The sequence below is a fragment of the Biomphalaria glabrata genome, chromosome 14, assembly GCF_947242115.1.
Source record: "Biomphalaria glabrata chromosome 14, xgBioGlab47.1, whole genome shotgun sequence".
Classification (NCBI taxonomy): Eukaryota; Metazoa; Mollusca; class Gastropoda; family Planorbidae; genus Biomphalaria; species Biomphalaria glabrata.
Window position 1 is genome coordinate 3819486 of NC_074724.1, and position 21353 is coordinate 3840838.

The following is a 21353-nucleotide window of genomic DNA, read 5'->3' on the forward strand; positions in this document are numbered from 1 at the left end:
GTTTCATTTTGTTTTGCAAACCCTGAACCATCAAGACGGCAGTTCTAAGCGTACCACATAACCACAGATAGCCCTGTTAGGAGGGATAGATTTCTTTTATTATTATGTGCTTCTCATGCTCGACCAAAAAACAAACTGTTTGTCAAATGTTTGACAATGTTTCGGGTGTTCTTTCAGAGTTGGTGATAATCGACTTCCTAGTCTAAACTTCCCGCAGGACGACGGGGGATGGCAGCGGGCAGAATATGAACCCGGGTCCATTGAGACGACCGAAGGACAGTCCAGCGAACATACGGTATGACTAGGCAGCGTTTTTGGCAATTTTTTTCAACCACTTCCCATTCTCGCACCTCGGATCACGTTAAAATTTTGCATACTTATTCATAATCTATGACAAAACATGAAGCAATCCAAAAATTAACAAATTAGTACTAATTAACTAACGTATTTTTTTTTACAGCAGAAATGGAGCTAACCCTCTAATTTTATATAAATGGCAGTAATTAGCATTCCCCCCCCCCCCTTAACCTTTTAAGTGCTGAGTTGTTTTACAATGAGTGCATACAAAATGGAATTACAATTCTGATATTTAGAGGCTAAATTACCACACGCGTTTTAAGGGTTAATGAGCTTATTCTATTTTTTTTTCTTTTATGTTAAAGTTTTTGGTCGATATATAGGTATTCCTAAGTATCGTTATACACATTTACCTGAATGATAGGCCTACATCTACGTAGCTCTTCACATTAAAATTCCACATCATTAAATCTATCTTCGTTATTAAGGGAGGAGTGGGAAGGAGAAGCGCCTCCTATCCACTACCTCGCGAATTCCCACAATTACCAAAGTCCGTTTGACTCAGGACAGGAAAGGCTCATAAAGATATTTCTTTAGCAAAAGGTGAGAATCCTTATAGAGTAAACAATGCTGTTTCTATTGATTCACCACAAATATGGTTTCCTATAATATGTTTACAGTCATCAACTTTTGTGAAGTATGTGTATGTGTACATTTGAATACAGAAAACGATATGTTGTTATGTATGTGTGTCTCTAGTTTGAATGTAGGCCTATTGATATATTTTATTACAACTGTAATTATATTATAGTGCCGGTATACGTTGAAGAACTAATATTGATTAAACAACTGTAAAAATATTGTTGTTTTTTAATTTAAATATTTTTTTAAAATTGTATTTGCGTAATGGAAATGCGCCATTTTGTCTCTCTTAAGGATCAGCACTAGATGATTTCCCTTGTTTCGGATTAATGGGTTCCATATTCTTTCTTGCTTTATAATTATTATTATTATTATATTTTTTAAGCAATTTAAGCTTTAGGTGTAGGGTTAGAGTCTGCAGACTTTACCTGAACGTTTGGAGTACACAGTAAAACACATAAATCTGTTCATCTTTTTTTTTTTGAAGTAACGCCTGGATTTCGTAAGATAAGATATACTGGATTATCAGACAAAGACAAAAAAGGACATATCCTCCTTTCTGAAGTAATGTCCCCGCCAGGCAGGCTTTTACCTAAACTGCGAAAATGTCCAGCTTTCGTTCTGTTGGTTACTTATGAGATTGTATACATAATTGACTTCAACCCTTCATATAAACCACGAAATCAATCTTACAACTTTTTTTTTTAATTAACTTCTTCATGAACTTTTTCGTCAATCTGATCTCTTCGAAAATTTTTAGTTTTATTTTAGCGTCGGTAATGTTTCCATTGATCAACGCACAGGGTGCGCAACAGAGATATACACTCTACATTGACTGATTGAAGACGATTTCATGCTTATAGTTCGCTTTCTCGAAATACAGGATGATGCGAATAAAAATCACTTCCGCAAAGAAAGATGACAAAGCAAATTATTAAGTGTTTTTAGAACTTTTAAATTACTGACAATGTTTCATCTATTTTATAGTAAAGCCTGGTTTTCAATGTTTTAAAGTTTTTACAGCCACGCCCTCAGTACACAAGATTGAGGGCTGACCAAGTTATCAAATTTCAATGTGAATGTATAGAAAACACAGTGTTTATTATTAAACTCAATCCCCTCAAGTCTAAGACCTTGAAAAGATCAACCAGTGGTTTCCAACCTTTTTTTTTTTTTCGCATAGATACCGGCTTAACTTGTATTACATATCTGCAAATTCATCAACTCCATTTTTTAAAACTAATTTCTAACTGTAGTGAATTCAAGAGTGAAAAATTTATATAAAGCAATATTTTAAGTTACATCGTTTTGTTTTTTTCACTGCGATATATTTACTCTACAAAAATTTTATATTAAGTATTTTTCCTAAGCAGTACTAGTCGTTTATATTTTCTGTTTCTCATGTTTGATACGCCTCTGAACTCTTTATATGAGTCTATATTATGTAATTTGAAAAGAAAAATAAAGTAAATGTGGTCATCATCGAATCACGATGGACGAACTATATATATATATAAATATATGTCACGTAATTTGTAGAGACAACTAGTACTACTACTCAAGAGATTGCGACTTCTAATTTCGCCGGGTCGCCTAAGTATGTCAAGACTTTGAAGAGTAATATTGTCTTATCTTATCTTATCTTATCTTACCTTATATAATACAAACGTTACTTCAAAAAAGAAGATGATTACGTCCTACGCGTCATGCATTTAGTCATGCTTATTAACCAATGACTTAAATTCTGCCAAGTCACTGGTTTTCTTGGCTAGCTCAGGCAACCCATTCCATGCTCTAATAGCACTAGGGAAGAAGGAGTATTTGTACAAATTTGTCCTAGCATATGGGACGAGGAATGTGCCTTTATCTTTGTGTCTTTCAGAGTATTTTATTAAATTTTGTTTTTGTATTTGAAGATTATGGTTCAGTGTTTTATGTATGATTGCTACTTTACTTTTGAGCCTTCTGTCCTGAAGGCTTTCTAAATTTAATGATTTTACTAAAGGTGTTACTCTAGTTAAATGTGAATATTCGTTTGTTATGAATCGCACTGCTCTATTTTGTGTCTGTTCTAGTTTCTTAATGTTATCTTGAGTTGAGGGGTCCCAAACGGAGGATGCATATTCTATTATTGGCCTAACCAAGGTTAAATAACATTTTAGTTTTATGTTCTTATTTGATTTATAGAAATTTCTTTTAATAAATCCTAATGCTTTGTTTGATTTTTTTGTAGTTTCATCAATATGTGGATTCCATGACAGTTTTTCATTTATTATAACACCTAGGTATTTTGCGTTTTTAGTCTGTGTTACTGGTTTGCCATGAATAAGATAAGTGGAATTAATTTGTTTTAGTTTTTTTGTTACTCTTAACAACTAACATTTTTCTGGGTGGAAAGACATGCTCCAATTTGATTCCCATTTCTGTAATTCATCTAATTCTCTTTGTAAAATATCTGTGTCTTGTGTTGTTTTTATTGTTCTATATATTATGCAATCGTCTGCAAATAATCTGACTTTTGTTCCTGAAGTAATGCAATTTGGTAAATCATTTATGTAAATTAAAAATAGTAGTGGACCCAAGACTGTTCCTTGAGGTACACCTGAGTTTACTGTTATCGGTGTTGATTTAGAGCCATTTATTATTAGGCCTACAGTTTGTTCTCTCCCTACCTGAAAATCTTTAATCCACTGATGCAGTGGACCATTAATGCCGAAATATTTTTTAAGCAAACTATGGTGGTGAACTTTGTCAAAAGCCTTAGAAAAATCTAGTAAGATAGCATCTATTTGTTCACTATTATCTAAACCTTTTGAAAAATCATCAATTAGTCCTATTAGTTGTGTTTCACATGATCTATATTTCCTAAAGCCATGTTGGTATGGTGTGAGGACATTATGTTTGTCTAAGTGGTTTATGATGTTGCTACATATTATGTGTTCTAGAATTTTACATGTGATGCTGGTAAGTGATACTGGTCTGTAGTTTCCTGGGTCAGATTTTTCTCCTTTTTTAAATAGAGGGGTGACATTAGCTTCTTTCCAGTCCTTTGGTACTCTGCCCTGGTTAAGTGAAGCCTGAAAGAGTATTTTGAACACTGGGGCTAGCTCATTGCTTAGTTCTTTGAGTAATCTAGCTGGAATACCATCAGGTCCAGAAGCTTTATTTGGTTTGGTGTTGGCTAATAGTTTTTGAATTCCATTTTCTTGTACTACTATATCTTCTATGTTGTCTACTTGGTTCAAATTCAGTAATATGTCTTTGTCTCCTGGGGCTGAGAATGCTGATGAAAAGTATTTGTTTAGGATGTTTGCTTTAGTTTCATTATCATTATGTATTATGTTATGTTCATCTTTTAATGGCGCCATGCCTGTTGTTTCCATTTTCTTAGACTTATGTATGACCATAGGTTTTTGTTGTTATCTTTGTTATCATGCTCTGGCTATAATTTAAAAAACAGAAATGGAAAAGTGTTCTGAATGCTGGGACAAGTCCCAAAAAGCCCGTGAAGTCTGGGAGCGCATGATGCGCCCTGACCGCACGTCCCCGTGGTGGAGGCTGTCCAAGCTTGAACTTGCTATTATATCACAGTGCAGGACAGGACTGTGGCTCGTATTTCTCACGGCTTTGGCCTAATTTCGATTCACGGTGCCCCCACTGCGGGGAAGAAGAGAAACCCGTACATTGTCTCCTATTCTTCTTGACTGCCCCAGACTTGCTGATCTCCGCTTAGACAGGTCTGGGAAACGAAAAATTCTCGACCTGTATGGTGACATGCATGCACTACGCAAGGCTGCATGGTTTCTGTCCATGGTTTTTGCAAGAGAGGATTTGAGCCTCTCAAGCCCTCACTCAAATGGAGTTTGAAGATGATGATTATGAAGAGGAGAATGGGGTATTTCATTTTTTTTTTTCAAACTATATGAAATTTCAGTCAATTATTACTTAGCATATTATTACAATGGTTTGTAGAATTACTATGTTTAATATTAGAATTAGACCTATTAAGAAGTTGATTTTAACACTGCTATTGTTACTTAAATAGACTTTATCATCCCATTTGGATTTTACTGGGTACAGAGTTAATAGTTTGTAAGTCAAGGAAAGGAAAGTTACGATTGGTTTGTTTATTTTGGTTTAGGTTTTATAACGCAGCGACGATAACGTCATTGAAAAAAAAAACACACAAAAAAAAACAACTAGAAATAGAGATGAAATAAGAACAACATATATACAAATATATTTTTGTAAAGACCATACCTCTTTCATCGAAATTATCTCTCTCATCTGTCCATTGACATTCTTTGTAAGAATGCTATGACAGTTCGTGTAACCAAATCCCTTCGAATTTTCCGGTCAGCAGTTGTTTTTAGCAGGATATCTTTTACATTGCAAAGCCAGTTTTTCTATGGACGACTCTTTCTTCGCCTTCCCTACACTGTACCTTGAACGATGCCTTTCGATAGTGAATGAATATGGCCTACGTGCAGAAATACCCAAATAGTGTAGCCTGTCCAAGCAAAAAAAAAATAAATTCTAGTCCTCTAGCTAAATTTAAATTAATTTCTTTGTATAATGGTACTTTGAAAAATTATAATGGTCAAACTAGAGTTTTACCAGTATGGCCAACGAGCTAGTAATTCTTTTCTCAACGATATACATCAACAGTCAAATGTCTAGGAAAATCATTAGAGCCATTTTCGAGAAGCTTGTCCACCCATGAATATTCGATCTAAATAGAGGTATTGTAAAAATAAGGAATTTATAAATCAATTATTTGTTAATTATTTAATATAAATATTATTTTTGTTTCAGATTAAACAGGAAATATTATCTGAGTTTCCAGGTTTTAACCCAGAATATTACAACTTAGTGTTTGAAACTTCAGTTGGAAATGTTGTTGCCGATGATTACGAAACACTTATTAGTTACCTTAGTCACTTATCAAATGGGTGTAGGATTAGGTTCCAGCATAAGTAGCCTACTAGCTAAATAGCTTAGCAAAACCCATTTTTTAGTATTCCTTTCAATTCTTGTTTTATTCAATCATTCTATTACCTATTCTATTTATCGTTCGCTTTTTTTTAACTAGTAAAAGAAATCTATATCATTAGGGCATACTGTTGTGTGTTTAGGATTTACGAAAATATTTCCAGCCAAATTGTTGAACTTCTTTAAATAAATCATTCGAAACCAACACTTTTTTGTTCCTTTTATAGAGTTAGATGAAAGCCTGGGCATTGCTATGGTTAGAATAATGTTAAATATACATCAGTTTCCTCTTCCCAAACAATGGTTGGATCACAAGAAAAAGGAAAGAGCCAATACAGTTTGGGATCAGCTGTGTCACAGAGCCTTCCGGGTAGGTCTGTGCTGCAAGATGTCCTGAGTGTCACCAGCTCCTGATTTATCTTCAGGGTGACAGCTGAATCTTGTTTAGGTTTAGCTACAAGGCAATAGAGGTTTAGATTAGATTCTGGGTTCTCCTCCTAGGTTGGTAGCCAACCAAGACTAATGAACCCTTCCTTCTGAAAATGTTGGTTTGGGCACCAGTCATTTCCCTTTGCTGTTCTCCTGTCATTGATAGTCGATAAACCAGACCCAGTACCTGAACCACACTTGAATGCTGGGAGTTGGATTTGTTCTCAGTGATACTTTCACTGTACAGTAGTTTACTTTTGACTTGGAAAAAAAAACAACACTTTTTAAATTCTATTTTTGTTATGACAGTGTTCTAATCTAATTATCGTACTGAATGCAGTTACGTTTATTTAAAATTTTCAAAGAAATTTAAATTTTAGAAATTCATTGTAATTTATACAATTTTTTTAAAGTTTTTTTTTCTATTTGAATAAGATATTTACAAGTCAAAATATAAAACGCTTACAGCGATCCAAATGCTATGGTGCTACAAGTCAACGGCCGTCAACACTACCAAGGCATTTGGTTCTCCATGCTGACTCAAGCAACCCATTCCATTATAGCTGGAACGTTAGTGTAACTGTTAAAATCCATAGAATGTTGGAATTCACTAACTGTGAGATATAATGTCATATGTATGTGTCGTTTGTCATCTTTATTTTAAGATCATATTTTTTTTTAATGATTTAGCGATTTTTCATGATTTCTTGATATCTGGCGTTTACCATTATGTATGAAAATGTCTTCGATTTCTAAGATTAAGGATCATTGTAGTGTTTTACGTAAAAATGAGATGGTTACGCAAAACCAGTTGCGACCTGCATATTTTCACACCTGAAGCCTTGTCCGCCCGGAGTATATTTTTCTTATCGTCTTTTACGCCTGTCTTCTGCAAGGGTTTTACTTTGGGTCTCAAATGTGTGTCCCGCAGCCTTCAGAGTTGAGGATAGTCTACATCCTAGCCCAAATCTCCCACAGGACGACAGCTCGCCCGCATATCGCACGTTTATGCATATTATTTTGCGGATAACCTCTATACCGCATTTAAATATATAAATACAGCATACAGGTAGTTACATTTTTTCTTAAAGTTTATTTTAAAAAAAAGTTTTCAATTGTAACAATGTACATAGATTGTGGATGAGTTTGGTTATATTTCACAAACAGCAGGTTATTAAGCAGTGCTTGAACTTACACAATTACACCAGCAATTGCAAAAGAAAATAAAAAAGCCACTTATCATCCACAACTGATTAGTAGAACAGGTCATTAGCATATCTACTTAAATTTTTTTTTCTCTTAAGTTAGCTAAACTAATTAGAAATGTCCTTCTATTGTTTCGGAGGTGGAGTGGTTGAGTGGTAAAGCGCTTAGCTTCTGAACCATGAGGTCCCGGATTTGAATCCTGGCGGTGACTGGGATTTTTTTTTATTAGGCCGCCTCTGAGTCCAACCAGCTCTAATGGGTACCTGACATTAGTTGGGGAAAAGTAAAGGCGGTGGGTCTTTGTAGTAGACACACGACACCCTCATTAATCTTTATATTATCTGCCCTATAGATCGCAAGGTCTGATAGGAGAACTTATAATGTTTCTGTTCTTGTGATATTAAAGAATATATTAAATATTTTTTAAAAATAAGTTACTTCAAACATTATTGCCAACTAAATAGAATATTTTTTTTTTACATTAAATAAAAAAAAACTAGATATAGAATACCAGTAGTTTAATCAAAGAACACAATTATTTTTTGTGATCATAAAATGAAGAATAGTATAAAACCAACAGTATGGTGTGAAACACATTTCCATGTCTTCAAATATTAATTTTCAACCAAATAGATTCATTATTTACTTTTTTAAAATTCACATTGACTAGTCCTTCTAGTGGTAATTAATTAATCATTAATTTATTGATCTAATATTAAAAAATGATTACTCTGTATAAAACATTAAAATTATTCTGAACTACTTAAAATGTCTTAGTGAGCCAATTAATTAGAAATCACAAAGAAAATTAAATTGACAAGCACTTGATCAACTGACACTCTCACAAATCACAGAGAACATTAACTTGACAAGAACTTGATCAACTGACACTCTCACAAGTCACAAAAATTTCCACAGTTTGAAGAGTCTCTTCTGTTTGAACATTTGTGACTAAGACCATATCTTTGACCATTTGTTCAATAGAATGTTGCTGTGGCCCGAGATCTACCCTCACACCCATACGTGAGGTGAGATTGATAATAAGAGATGGTATGCATGATGTGGGCACTTTATTTTCAATGCAGTCTTGTATCATGAGAGACACTTCTTCAAGACCTACTTTGTTGTCAGACTTGTCAGGTCTCAAAAAGCTTTCAATGTCATCAACCTTGGATTTAAGAAGCAACCAGTCCTTTTGAAGGTTCTGGAAAAGTGTTTTCCTCTCGGCCAGCAGTGTGATGAGAGAAGATATCTGTTCTGAACTATCTTTCATTTTTGGACTGTTTTGTTCATCTTTTTTAGGCACCCTGAGCTTCTTAGAGCTGCACTCTATTTTAGCAGCTCTAAGCTTGGCTTTCAGAATGGCTAGTCTCTTGTCTTTTCTTTGGATTATTTTTTGTGCAGACTTCACAGAGGGAGGGAGAGACAGGATTCTGTTTCTATACCACTTCAGAGTCTCTCTGTATCTCTTTCTTTCTTTCACTTGTGTGACAGACAGATGCGACAGACGATTTTGTAATCTGGCTTCTTTTGGGGTGAGGTCATCACCACCTCTCAGGTTATATACCGGTTTACCATTGGCAGTTTCCATTGCAGAACTAGGGGTGGAATCATTAGACTTGGGCAAGTTGGAATTAGCCAATTCTTGTCGTTTTCTCTCTTTCATTTCTTCAGATTTCAGAATGTTATCGCAATCCTCAGGCTGGACATCAAATTCTCTTTTGAGAAACTCAATTATCTTCCACCAGTTTCTAGGAATATGTTTCTTGAAATCTCGATACTGAGAATCAATTTTTTTGATGTTAAGAAGCAGTGTTTTTGATTTCATATAATTGTATTGGCACAAATGGTCACATAAATCAACTAAGGCAATTCTTTTATGATGGAGTAAAAAAAGTATAAATCCATTTGAAACGGGCAAACTGAAGTTAGAGAATTGTTCAGTGACAAATAATGCTAAATCCTGACTGTTCTTCTTCTCCATTGTTTTGTATTGTTATAGAGAGGAACAAAGTACAGGCTGTGAAAAAAGAGAGAGAGATAATTGATCAATTTAATTAATGATATTATAGTTCTATAATTATGATGGCTTAGATTATTTCTTAAGTCTCCAATACTGGAGGGGACATGACTTAGCACTTTGATAATCACTAAACACTTGAGCAAAACTTTACTGCTAACACAAAAGATGACAATCTCATTTTGAGTACTTTTCTCTAAATCTACATATTTCTGTTCCACTACACCCTCAAACCTGCCATTATTTTACATCTCTTGCATCTCAGTGCATCTTTCAACTGATGGTATACACAAGTGATCTAACTTACGAAAGTTGTTCATTTACACAACACATTGCCACCAAAGCCATAACAAAAGCATATTTAAAAAGACTAGTGACAAACACTATTAAAATGTCATGATACAAGTCTTTATTTCTAATAGCACAAGCTACATACACTCAGTCTAATCATACATTCTGCTGAAATCGATTTGAAAGCATGATTAGGTATTAATTTAATTGTTATTTCCAAGTTTATAATGTAAGGCTGCTTTTATTTTTCTATTCCTACTAGCAGCTTACATTGTCTTCCTGGGTGGAAAAGTTGGTCAAAAGATGGAAATAGGCTATCCTGATAGAGGGTCATGCTAATAATGCTAAATTCCCAAAGTAGCCATTTTTTTGTTTCAATAATGTTCTGATCCTATCAGATTCTATTTCAATATAAAGTAGGAATTCACATACCAGTGAAAAGATAAATGGGGTAAGGAAGTAGAAGTGGAAATTATCTAATCACTTTGGTGGCTTTTTATGTCTGACAAGATCTGAACAATGATAACCATAGCCACCTAAATAAAAGGAGTCAATTTCGAAAGGGAATGTCCTGGGGTGGTGGTGCATTGAAATCGTAAATATTAGCAGGCATAATACATCATTGACATAATACTTTAACAGGTTTTCTGCAAATTTAGATTATAGCTGTGCAAGTATCAAAACTAAAAAAAATTACATTGGAAATCAAACAAAAAATTTCTAATAATGATTAAAAAACAAACAAACAAGATCTAAAAGTACAAATGAAAACTAATAAATGTAATTAAAAATAGAATTCAACTATCAAGGTGCTTAAAATATAAATTAAAACATAAGTAGCAGCACCGGTACATTAATGTCTCTCCTAAGAATGTGCAACTTAAAGGATACATTACATAAAGAATAAAAAGTGAAAAAAGTGTTGTTTTTTTAAGCATATATATGTTTTACAGAAAATATAGTAACATGAGGCTTCTAACCTATAAGTACCCGTATTACATTCTTTTTGATACAACAATATAATAACTAATTGCTTTTTTTTTTAAATTCTAATTAACATTTTCTTTCCTCAATACTTGAGCTGAGAATCTGACATGAAGAATTCTTTTTTTTTTCCCTTTATGTTATTCATAATAAATAGATGAAAGAGACTATAAGACTATGACCTTGAGAATAATGCATACATTTAGTCCAGATGTTAAAGACTTAACTGATTCTATTCTTTCTCTTCTCAATCCAAAAAGAGGACTACAATATCACATAAAACTTAACTCTAAATACAAACTATATTATATTTTCTTGTTTTTTTTTATAACATCAAAGATGTATCCTCAATAACAAATGAAGTTCTTTTTTTTTCAAACAAGTACTAGAAAACATGTCAGGTACATGTCAAAACAATCTATATTTCTCAACATTTGTTATCATCAATTTAATTTTTATTTTGAATTAAAAAATGAAGAATAGAAAAGAAATGTAACATAAACCTGACCAGCACTAGCAATTGACTAGATATCCTTTTCAAATTTAACAAAAATACCATCATTTTCAAGGCTTTCTTCAGTTTTTATGTCATCAACTAAAATATAATCTTCAGTTTTTATATTTTTTACTAAAATATCCTCACTTTCAATGGTTTCTTCTATTTTTACATCTTGTACTAAAACATCTTTGACCATTTGTTCAACAGAATGTTGGCGAGGCCCAAGGTCTACCTTCACACCCATACGTGAGGTAAGACTGATAATAAGAGATGGTATGCTTGCAATGGGCACTTCATTTTCAATGCAGTCTTGTATCATGCCTGCCACCTCTGTAAAGTCTATTTCTCTTTCTGACTTTACAGGTGAGAAAAGGCTTTCCATTACATCCACCTTGGCTTTAACAACTAAAGAATCCTGCTGGAGCTTTTGAATGACTGAATCCCTCTCTGCATTCTGTGTGACGAGGACATCTATTAGCTCTGTTTTTTCTTTCATTTGTTGACATTTATTTCTCTCTTTTGTGAATAGCATGGTCATCATTGTGCAGTTTGCACACTGTCCCCTGGAAGCCCCCAAGAGGGCGGCTTTCAATTTTTCTCTTAAACAGGTGATTCTCTCGTTTTTTCTTTTAAATGTCTTTTGTGCTGATTTGACAGTGGGAGGAAGCGACTTGATTTTGTTTCTATACCCCTTAATAATTTCTTTGTACTTTTTCGCCTCTTGTCTACGTAGCAGTGACACATGTGAAAGGCGATTTTGTAGTAAGGTTTCTCTAGGAGTCAAATCTTCCCCCCCTCTGAGATTATAAGCTGCTATCGGGGTGATCTCCTCTCCCCCATTGGCTTTGTTCTCAGCTGACTCTGTAGAAGGGATTGGGGAATCAGTCGTTAAGGAGCTTGAATGAAGCAAGGCATTTTTTAGCTCTTGTTTTTGTAACTCCTTCAACTCATCTCTCTTCTGAATGTTGATGCAATCCTCTGGTTGAACAGGAAATGGCATATGCAGAAACTCTACTAGCTTTAACCAGTTTCTATCTATTGATCTCCTCAATTCTCTAAACCTCTGATCAAATTTCCTAACGTAACCATATAATGTATGTGATTCAATATAACCATACTGGCACATATGCCTATGGATTTTAACACCACTTAATTTTTTATGGATGATTAAAAAAGCTATGAATCCATTCAAAACTGGTGTCCTGAAGGTAGAAAATTCATCCATGATAAGCGATGCCAAGTCTTGGCTGGTTTTCTTCTCTATTGTTGACATTGTTAGTTATAAGGTTGACAAAGCACATGCTGGGAAAATAAACAAACAATCATTATAAAAAAGATACTCAAGGCTTATAACCAACTTAGCTTAATTAATGTTTTATTTTGCTAACTGACACAGTAAGCTTGATTAAGGCTTATTACTTTATCTGAATCATTTAAGCATTGTGAATAGTCTGTATACCATAACCAAAAATTAGTCAACAAAGAAAAATATAAGTAAATTCTATAAATTCAACAAAAATACAAAATCATGTTCAATTCAAATTCTCTTCTATTTATTTCTTGATTGTGGTTACATTACTTGACAATACAATTTAGTAGAACTGAACATAAAATAAAAGGTTCATACTTTGTAAGAAATACTGATACTGGTACATTTACACTAAATGACTTAAAAAAAAATCATACCTAGTGACCCAATAACTTGAGAAGTTAGCATGGACACAACTCTCCCTGCAATCATCGTTTATTAATCAACTCCCAATTTTATACAGCCATTCACCATAATAAGTCTGGTTCAGTAAGGCTTTTAACAACTGGAAATATCAGCTCACTTATGATAGATGGAATCATTGGAGTGTGTTTCTTGAATGGTTATTTCAGAACTTGTGTTCTTGTTAAATTACACTTTTAACAATTGGAAATATCAGTTTGGTAATGGTAGTTGAAATAGTCAAAATGTGTCCCTAAGAATGGTTGTTTCAAAGCTTGTGATCTTTTGTGTAATTACCATGATGATTCACCATCAGGTCTATGATTAGAATAAGGAGCCTGTTACTGACAATTTCATCTTGTTTCTATCAAGAGCACTGCCCCAAAAACAAAGTATAATAGTAACTTTTTCTATGTCTGGCAAAACCAGTGTGTAATTTAGTTGCTTTTTACTACTCGCCAACAAATTGATTAAGGCATTCAACATCCTTTTAGCTCTATCTTTAATGTAATCTTCTTTAAGAACAGCAATATATCACAGCCACAACTTTTATCAGCTGCAGAATGCAACCATCACATGACATGACATGGTGCCCTGAATATGTGTCTTTGCTTTACAGAGTAGGAGAAAAGTTTTGATACTGCCTCTCTTTCCAAGGTGAACCATTAACTTTATTTCTGGGATTTTCTATTACCATGTACCTAATGGCACAAAACTGACAAATTTGTGGTGTATCTAATATAGGCCCCATGTTGAAATGAATGTCAGTATCCACACTATTGTGGGATAGTAAAATCTTTTTTTGTGCCATGATGATTTGACTCATCAAAAGTAATTCTAACTGTGGCCAGCCAATTGAAAATTCAAGTCATTCACTCCTTGGGCTCTTCCTGATGAGAAACTGCTTGTGCATGAACAATGTCTGATACTTCTTTTTTTCTACACTCTTATGTTTCTTCAGGTGTAGTATTACAGCCTTCGATAACTTTAAAAGTGTATTTGTATGCAGCGAGTTTTAACTCCACAAATTTCTTCTATGTTGCACTGGAAATACCACATTATTTGAATGCTGCACCAACTGCATTTACTTTTCCAAAATGAATGTCAGGTACTCATTAGAGCTGGGTAGACTCAGAGGCCCCCAAAGTTAAAAATTTCACTATTCACCAAGATTCAATTCCGGGACCCCCGGTTCAGAAGCCAAGCGCTTTACTGTTCAGCCACCATGCCTCTGTGAAGAAGAAAACAAGACTAATTTTCCACTTAGCTTCTGATGCTCTGAAAAGAATGAAAAAAAAAAGAAAGGTCTTTTGAGTCATAAATAGACTAAGATGTAAACAATAATAATTTTTAAATGGTAAACTAATACTTAGATGTAGATCTAATCTAGAATACAATTATATCTGAACTAGTAAAGAAAGACTAGAGATTCTAAAGTTAAAGAAAAACAAAATCTTTACAAAATAATTATTAAGTATTTACCTTTCAGGTTTTTTTTTGGTTGTTGAGAGCTGCATGTTGACTTCTTAACTTTGAATGGCATTTCCTTTGGTCAAATATATACCAGATTTAACAGGATAAATTTGAAATAAATGTTAAGAGTACACACATTGTTGGTTGATAAATAAGCCTCATCAGCAATGGCAATAGACACATTACACTGAATGTTTTTAGATGTATACTCTATTAATCGATTGAGTCTAGTCTACAGATCATCAATATAATCACACAAGCTCAGTGCGCTATGCCAGCCTTTAGAAGCAAAGACCACATCTAGATTGTGAATCAGTCTCTTACTGATTATTAATTTAAGAGTTTTTTTTATGATTATCGGGATACTAACTTAATAATTTGGTTCTGCAAGGTTATGATTGCCAGAATTAGTAATAGATATGTAAGCACTTCACTACCTATAAAATGCTTTCTAATGGCATGCGTCTCAAATATCCTCTGACAACCAGTCCAACTCCTGACCTTCATGTGTGGCTCAGATATATTGAGCCTCGAGGAACTGTTCTCACTAACCTGAGAAAGGGGAAAGGCGAGTAACTGGCGCCTAAACCAGTAAGCGCGCTTCGGGCAGGAGGGGTTTGTAAGCAATGGCTGGCTACCCATCTAGGAGAAGGAAAACTGAATTCAAACCTCTGCTGCCTTGCAGCTACACTCAATCATGGAAACGGCTTTGGGAGTCAAAGCTGAGAAAAAATCAGGAGCTGGCAACCATAAGGCAGTTTGCAGCACCCTGTGATACACCCTAGAAGAACCTACGATGCTGCTGACCCCAAACTGTATCAGCACTGACGTTCCTTTGGATACATCAGCTGCGTCAAGAGGGGGGGAACTGGTGTGTGGGTGACATTGTTCCAACCACAGCTAATGCCCAAGATTCATCCCATTTCATGAGATGATCCATAGTCGCTTCACGACTGAAGGAGGCCATAGAAAACAATTTAACAGACTAGACTCTCTAGGTTCACTATCTTTAGAGAGTTTGATCCATAAAAGTAAAAAGCCAAGATTAACCTCTTACTAAATTATATCTATTATATAGAGTCTAATCTAAAGTAAACATCTAGATCTTATTCTAGACTCTAACTTAAGTTAAATTTTATTTATAATAATAGAAAATGAGTTGTAACTCTTACCAATTTATTTTACATCTAGAAGCGTATTGGCTCTAGACTAGCTACTTTAGTGTGCATTTTAGAAAATACAAATTTATCTAGTTCTTAGATCTAGAGAATATTCTTATAAAATACAGACATTACTTCAAAAAAAAAAAAAAAAAAAAAAAAAAGATAATTTATATCTAACTCCTATTTAGTGTACTACTAGCAAGTAGATTGACTAATTGACTAGATATAGATCTAGCTAGCTTAGAACTACTTCTATACCAAAATGTAGATATATCTATTCTTATCTTATATAATACAGACGTTACTTCAAAAAAGAAGATGATTACGTCCTACGCGTCATGCATTTAGTCATGCATATTAACCAATGACTTAAATTCTGCCAAGTCACTGGTTTTCCTGGCTAGCTCAGGCAACCCATTCCATGCTCTAATAGCACTAGGGAAGAAGGAGTATTTGTACAAATTTGTCCTAGCATAAACGCTATTCTATTCAGCTTCCTCTACTACCGTAGTACTGCTGTAGGCCTACAGAGTAATAACAGTATATAATAACATTAATAAGGCTTGCCTTCAATAATAATAATAATAATATGCATGACTTAATTTTAATGATGGGTAGGACATGTTTTTATAAATCTTTTTTTGAAGTAACGTATCAGTCGTCTATATCTTTTAAATAAAAGATTTAATATGAGTGTACAGTAACACTAGATTAAAAAATCATCTGAGTTTTGAGTAGATTCTATATAATTATATATAAATATGATATTGTTATTTAACGCTTCTGGCGGCGCAATAGGGTTAACTGTAGGTTCAGCTGACACACTTGAACTCAGGCAAATTAATCAGGTCAATGGCTGTTGATGGACAAGGGACAGTACTGCTTTTACACACAAATATGACCTGTGTTACGGTCATTTGAAAGAAAGCATGCCTGGACCAGAGACACAGTGTGTAAGAAAGTGCAGTTCAAGACAGGACAGTGAGGAGACCGGGACTGTGAGTCTGCCATGAAGTCGGTCCTGGCAGAGTTCTCAGGTAAATGTACGAGTCCAGGAAGAGATAGAGTCAGTAGAGTTTAGTACGATGATGTACAGTGTGGCATTTTTAGTTGTTGATGTGTTGCCAATCATCTAGTATTGGCTGTTATCTATTCATTAAAGTACCAAATTATTTTGGAACACTTGTCAAGTTCTTTAAGTGGTGTTTGTTGAGCAGTTGTTTACAGAACCCCTGATTAGGAGAGAGAAGATCGTAACAATATATAGTTATTTTAATCTAACGAACACCCCCCTATTTTCTGATATTAGCCAACACCCCACAATTTTTTTAAAAATGAGCCTTTATTTTGATAGCTAAGATGGAACTAGTCTCAGATTGTTTTTGTTTATACTCAATTTCTTTATAGTTCAGACACATTTAATTTCGTTTACTCTGAAAAAAAAGGGTTTTACAGGGGTTCAAAGAGCACTGGTAAGAGGATGCCATTTATTTTCTTCTAGGACAGAAAGTGGGTATGTCCTGGGAGAAGAAGATATATATATATATATATATATATATCTAAAATTCTTTTAAATAGGTCCTAAAACACATATTATGTCATAACCTTTTAGTAAATAGGAGGTATTCACCAATATTCAATTATTATTATCAATGACACTAACGAACGCTAGATCGAAACTTTTTTTTTACACTATTTTATTACTATTTCGCCTCTCATCACTAATGCTCTACAAATGTATAAAAAAAAACAAAAAACGTAGAGGGAGGGGCAATTATTGTTAGATCAAGTACCAAATTAGGCCACAATCACTGAGCAGAGTTAGCGGGCTAGACAAGTTGGGGGGGGGGGGGAGGGTGTCACGCAGTTTTTTTTAAATATTTGGGTCAACTAGACCTAGGTAGAATACAGTACTAGGTACTCAGTATATGTAAAACTTGTGTCTAATGGCCTTGTTGTGGCATCCGTAATAAACAGGGAAGAGGAAGCAATTTAGAGAGGGAAAAGTAACACTGACCTGTCTGACTTTGGTTAATGTAAAAAGATATTGATATAAAAAAAAGAAAATTAAAGATAATAACATTTTTTAATACAATAACTATGAGGTGTTTGTTAGCACACCAAGAGTGTTCACTAAGTTACAAAACAGGGCAAGGTGTTCGTTAATGTCAGCACTTGACCTCATATTTTATTGTAACTGCGTGGTGTTACAAAACATACATATATCTATTTTTATCTACCAATGGATGACGAGTTTATAGATGTTTGCGTTTTTTTTTTCCTAGGACTAACCTTAACCTTTACGAAGCCATAAAAATTCAAACGTAAAAACTGCAGCGGCAGGGCTTCGTGTTTGTTAGACGGAAATTACTATATTTATATATAGTAATATTATATTATTATATAATATACCAGATACTATGTAATACACTCTAGTCTTGCTAGAAAGCCTAGACCTAGACTCTATTATTAGAAGACCAGACCTGCCTACCAAAAAAAGTACAAATGCGTAAAACGCTGATGGTCAAAATGTGTATTTTGGCACCAGAATGTGTAACGCTTACGCGATCCACTATTTTGTCATATATATATATTATAATATATAAATATATTATATAAATAGTATTTATACTATATAATATATATACAATGGATACTCAAGTCATACTGATGAAAATCCAAATTAAAGTCTTCTAGTCTAAATCTAAAGTCTTAGTTATATTCATAATCATAGATCTAGATCTAGTACACTTAGTGACTCTTACTCTTAGTAAGAGTAAGACTACTAAAATTACTCTCACTAAGACTAAGACTTAGAATAGATTGAATAGATCTAGTGAAATCTAGATCTAGAATCTAGTGAAAGTTGAACTTCAGTAGATATATTCTATTCTAGATCTAGTAAATCTATGTATTGAGTTACTCAAGACTAAGTCAAGAGTACTCAAGAGTTAGACCAGTTTTAGACAGTCACATTTTAGTTGAGTTAGTGATCTAGACTAGTACTGAGTACTAGTACTACATACTTATGATACTAGTCACTAGTGTCAGTGACACTGATACTACACTACTGATACTCACTGATAGTAAATACTACTAAATCTAGTAAAAGTAATAGTAGTTAGTCAATAACCTTCAATAAGTAGTAGTTAGTAGTGTAGTAGTACTAGATCTACTACTTACTAGATCTAGATTCTAGTTTTCTAGATCTAGTAGTAGTTAAGTAGTCAGTAGAGTAGTACTGTTACTGTACAACAGTCTTCTAGATCTACAGTCTACAGAGTTACTAAGAAGTCACAGTCACAGTGTGAGTGTCACAGTCAGTGTGAGTGAGTCACGAGTGACACGAGTGTCAGGAGGCTTACCGAAACACACAAATTTCACAAAGGTTCTATTTGACAGTTTCTGTAAAGATCCTGACCTAGAATTAAAGAGCACACTAAACTTTTAGGTCTATTATATACAACTAGGTAACTAGATCTAGATCAAAATCTAGAACACAACGTGTTGACAAAATGTTTAAAACTAAAGCAACCATGTATGGGACCTTAAGTAGCTCTTTAGAAAAAGAAAAACATAAAAGTTTTAGTTATCACCACAGACCTATATAGATCTGGATCTATTAGAATATAGAATCTAGTCTGTGACACTTTACGTCTCGAGAGAATCTTATCTTATATAATACAGACGTTACTTCAAAAAAGAAGATGATTACGTCCTACGCGTCATGCATTCAGTCATGCGTATTAACCAATGACTTAAAAATTCTGCCAAGTCACTGGTTTTCCTGGCTAGCTCAGGCAACCCATTCCATGCTTTAATAGCACTAGGGAAGAAGGAGTGTTTGTACCAATTTGTCCTAGCATATGGCATATTTATTTTTATGTCTCAGTATTTTATTAAATTTTGTTTTTGTATTTGAAGATTATGGTTCAGTGTTTTCTATATAATTGCTACTTTACTTTTAAGTCTTCTATCCTGAAGGCTTTCTAAATTGAGTGATTTTACTAAAGGTGTACGTTACTCTAGTCAAGTGTGAATATTCTTTTGTTATGAATCTCACTGCTCTATTTTGTATATGTTCCAGTTTCTTAATGTTTTCTTGAGTTGAGGGGTCCCAAACAGAGGATGCATTTCCGTGCACGTTTAATTATGTCTGTCTAATTTCGGCAATTTTTTAGGCCAAATAAATGCTTTTTCATTGTCCATAGCTTTCTTCAACTCATCTTGCGCACCATAGATCTACTCGTCTAGTCACTCATAAGAAAATGTGTTTTGGTTGTAGTTAGTTCCTGAGTAAAGCTGTTTTTGTTTGATAAATTTACCTGTTTTTTTCTTTACTAATCATATACCTTTTTTTCTTTTCTGATTAATGATAAATAATTTAAACAGGCATTTAGAATCTTCAGTTTCATACCAGCTGCACATGGATACTGCTTGTTGGATTTTTTAACCTGTTTTTTAGCTGGAAAGTAGCTCAGCATCTAAATTCATTGATGGTATGATTTCACAAATAAACATAGATGTGGTGTAGGCCTACCTGTTTGTTTTTGTAAGTACATTTTCTTTTTAACATTTTTTTACCAAATTTATTTTAGAGGCCTTAGATGCTTGTCTCAACAGAATGATGCGCTTGAAAGTCTTCTTTTGAGACATTTATAGAAAATAAAGTGTAATATGTGTACTTTGGTAAAATGGACAAGAAAGGATGTCAGTTTAATCAGTTAAAATTGTAGTAGTAAGGAATGGTCAATTTCAACAGCCTGTTCACTCTGTTATTTATGGACATGAAGTCGATTTGTGAAGAATTTTAAGTTTGGAAATTGACATTCATCTTCTAGCAATTTAAAAGTTTTTTTATTTCCATAGTGATTTGTTTAACAACTAGCAAATGCATTGAAATAGCCATCAAAAGGGACTAGTTTAAGCCAACACATCTTCACCACATGTAAGCATTGATTGAAACTGAAAATATGTTAGCATTATTTTTTAAAAATCTTCAGTACATAGATCTTTAGTTTATTTTTCACTTCACATAATTTTATTATTTTATATTATTTGATTCCTTGGGTTTCATTTTAAGATGAGATTACAGTGTTCCAAGATTTCATGGAAAATAGAAATGTCTTGGAAATCAAGAGTGCCAACTTTCATAAAAATCAAATTACTTTTCACCCAGTGATGTGATTAGTCCTTCCAGTGATGTGCTTGGTCCTTCCAGTGATGTGTTGGTCTTTCCAGTGATGTGTTGGTCTTTCCAGTGATGTGCTTGGTCTTTCTCAAATTACTTTTCACCCAGTGATGTGATTAGTTCTTCCAGTGATGTGCTTGGTCTTTCCAGTGATGTGATTAGTCATTCCAGTGATGTGCTTGGTCTTTCTCAAATTACTTTTCACCCAGTGATGTGATTAGTCCTTCCAGTGATGTGCTTGGTCTTTCCAGTGATGTGTTTGGTCTTTCCAGTGATGTGATTATTCCTTCCAGTGATGTGCTTGGTCTTTCCAGTGATGTGCTTGGTCTTTCTCAAATTACTTTTCACCCAGTGATGTGATTAGTCCTTCAATTGATGTGCTTGGTCCTTCCAGTGATGTGCTTGGTCTTTCCAGTGATGTGCTTGGTCTTTCCAGTGATGTGCTTGGTCTTTCC

General features: G+C 34.0%; 1 protein-coding gene across 3 annotated transcripts; it reads right to left on the bottom strand.

Moving 5' to 3' along the window:
• Positions 1-8069: 8069 nt before the first annotated feature.
• Positions 8070-19270, bottom strand: LOC106068493 (uncharacterized). Of its 3 annotated transcripts, none has more exons than XM_013227861.2 (2): positions 19073-19270; positions 8070-9586 (listed from the first exon to the last, which is right to left on the bottom strand). In XM_013227861.2, the coding sequence occupies exon 2, from the start codon at positions 9548-9550 to the stop codon at positions 8447-8449; it is 1104 nt and encodes a 367-aa protein (XP_013083315.1). In that variant the 5' UTR covers positions 9551-9586; positions 19073-19270; the 3' UTR covers positions 8070-8446. The 3 variants fall into 3 exon arrangements, with proteins under 3 accessions (XP_013083315.1, XP_013083312.1, XP_013083314.1); XM_013227858.2 differs by lacking the exon at positions 8070-9586 and adding an exon at positions 11225-12662; XM_013227860.2 differs by lacking the exons at positions 8070-9586; positions 19073-19270 and adding exons at positions 11225-12662; positions 13047-14346.
• Positions 19271-21353: the final 2083 nt, after the last annotated feature.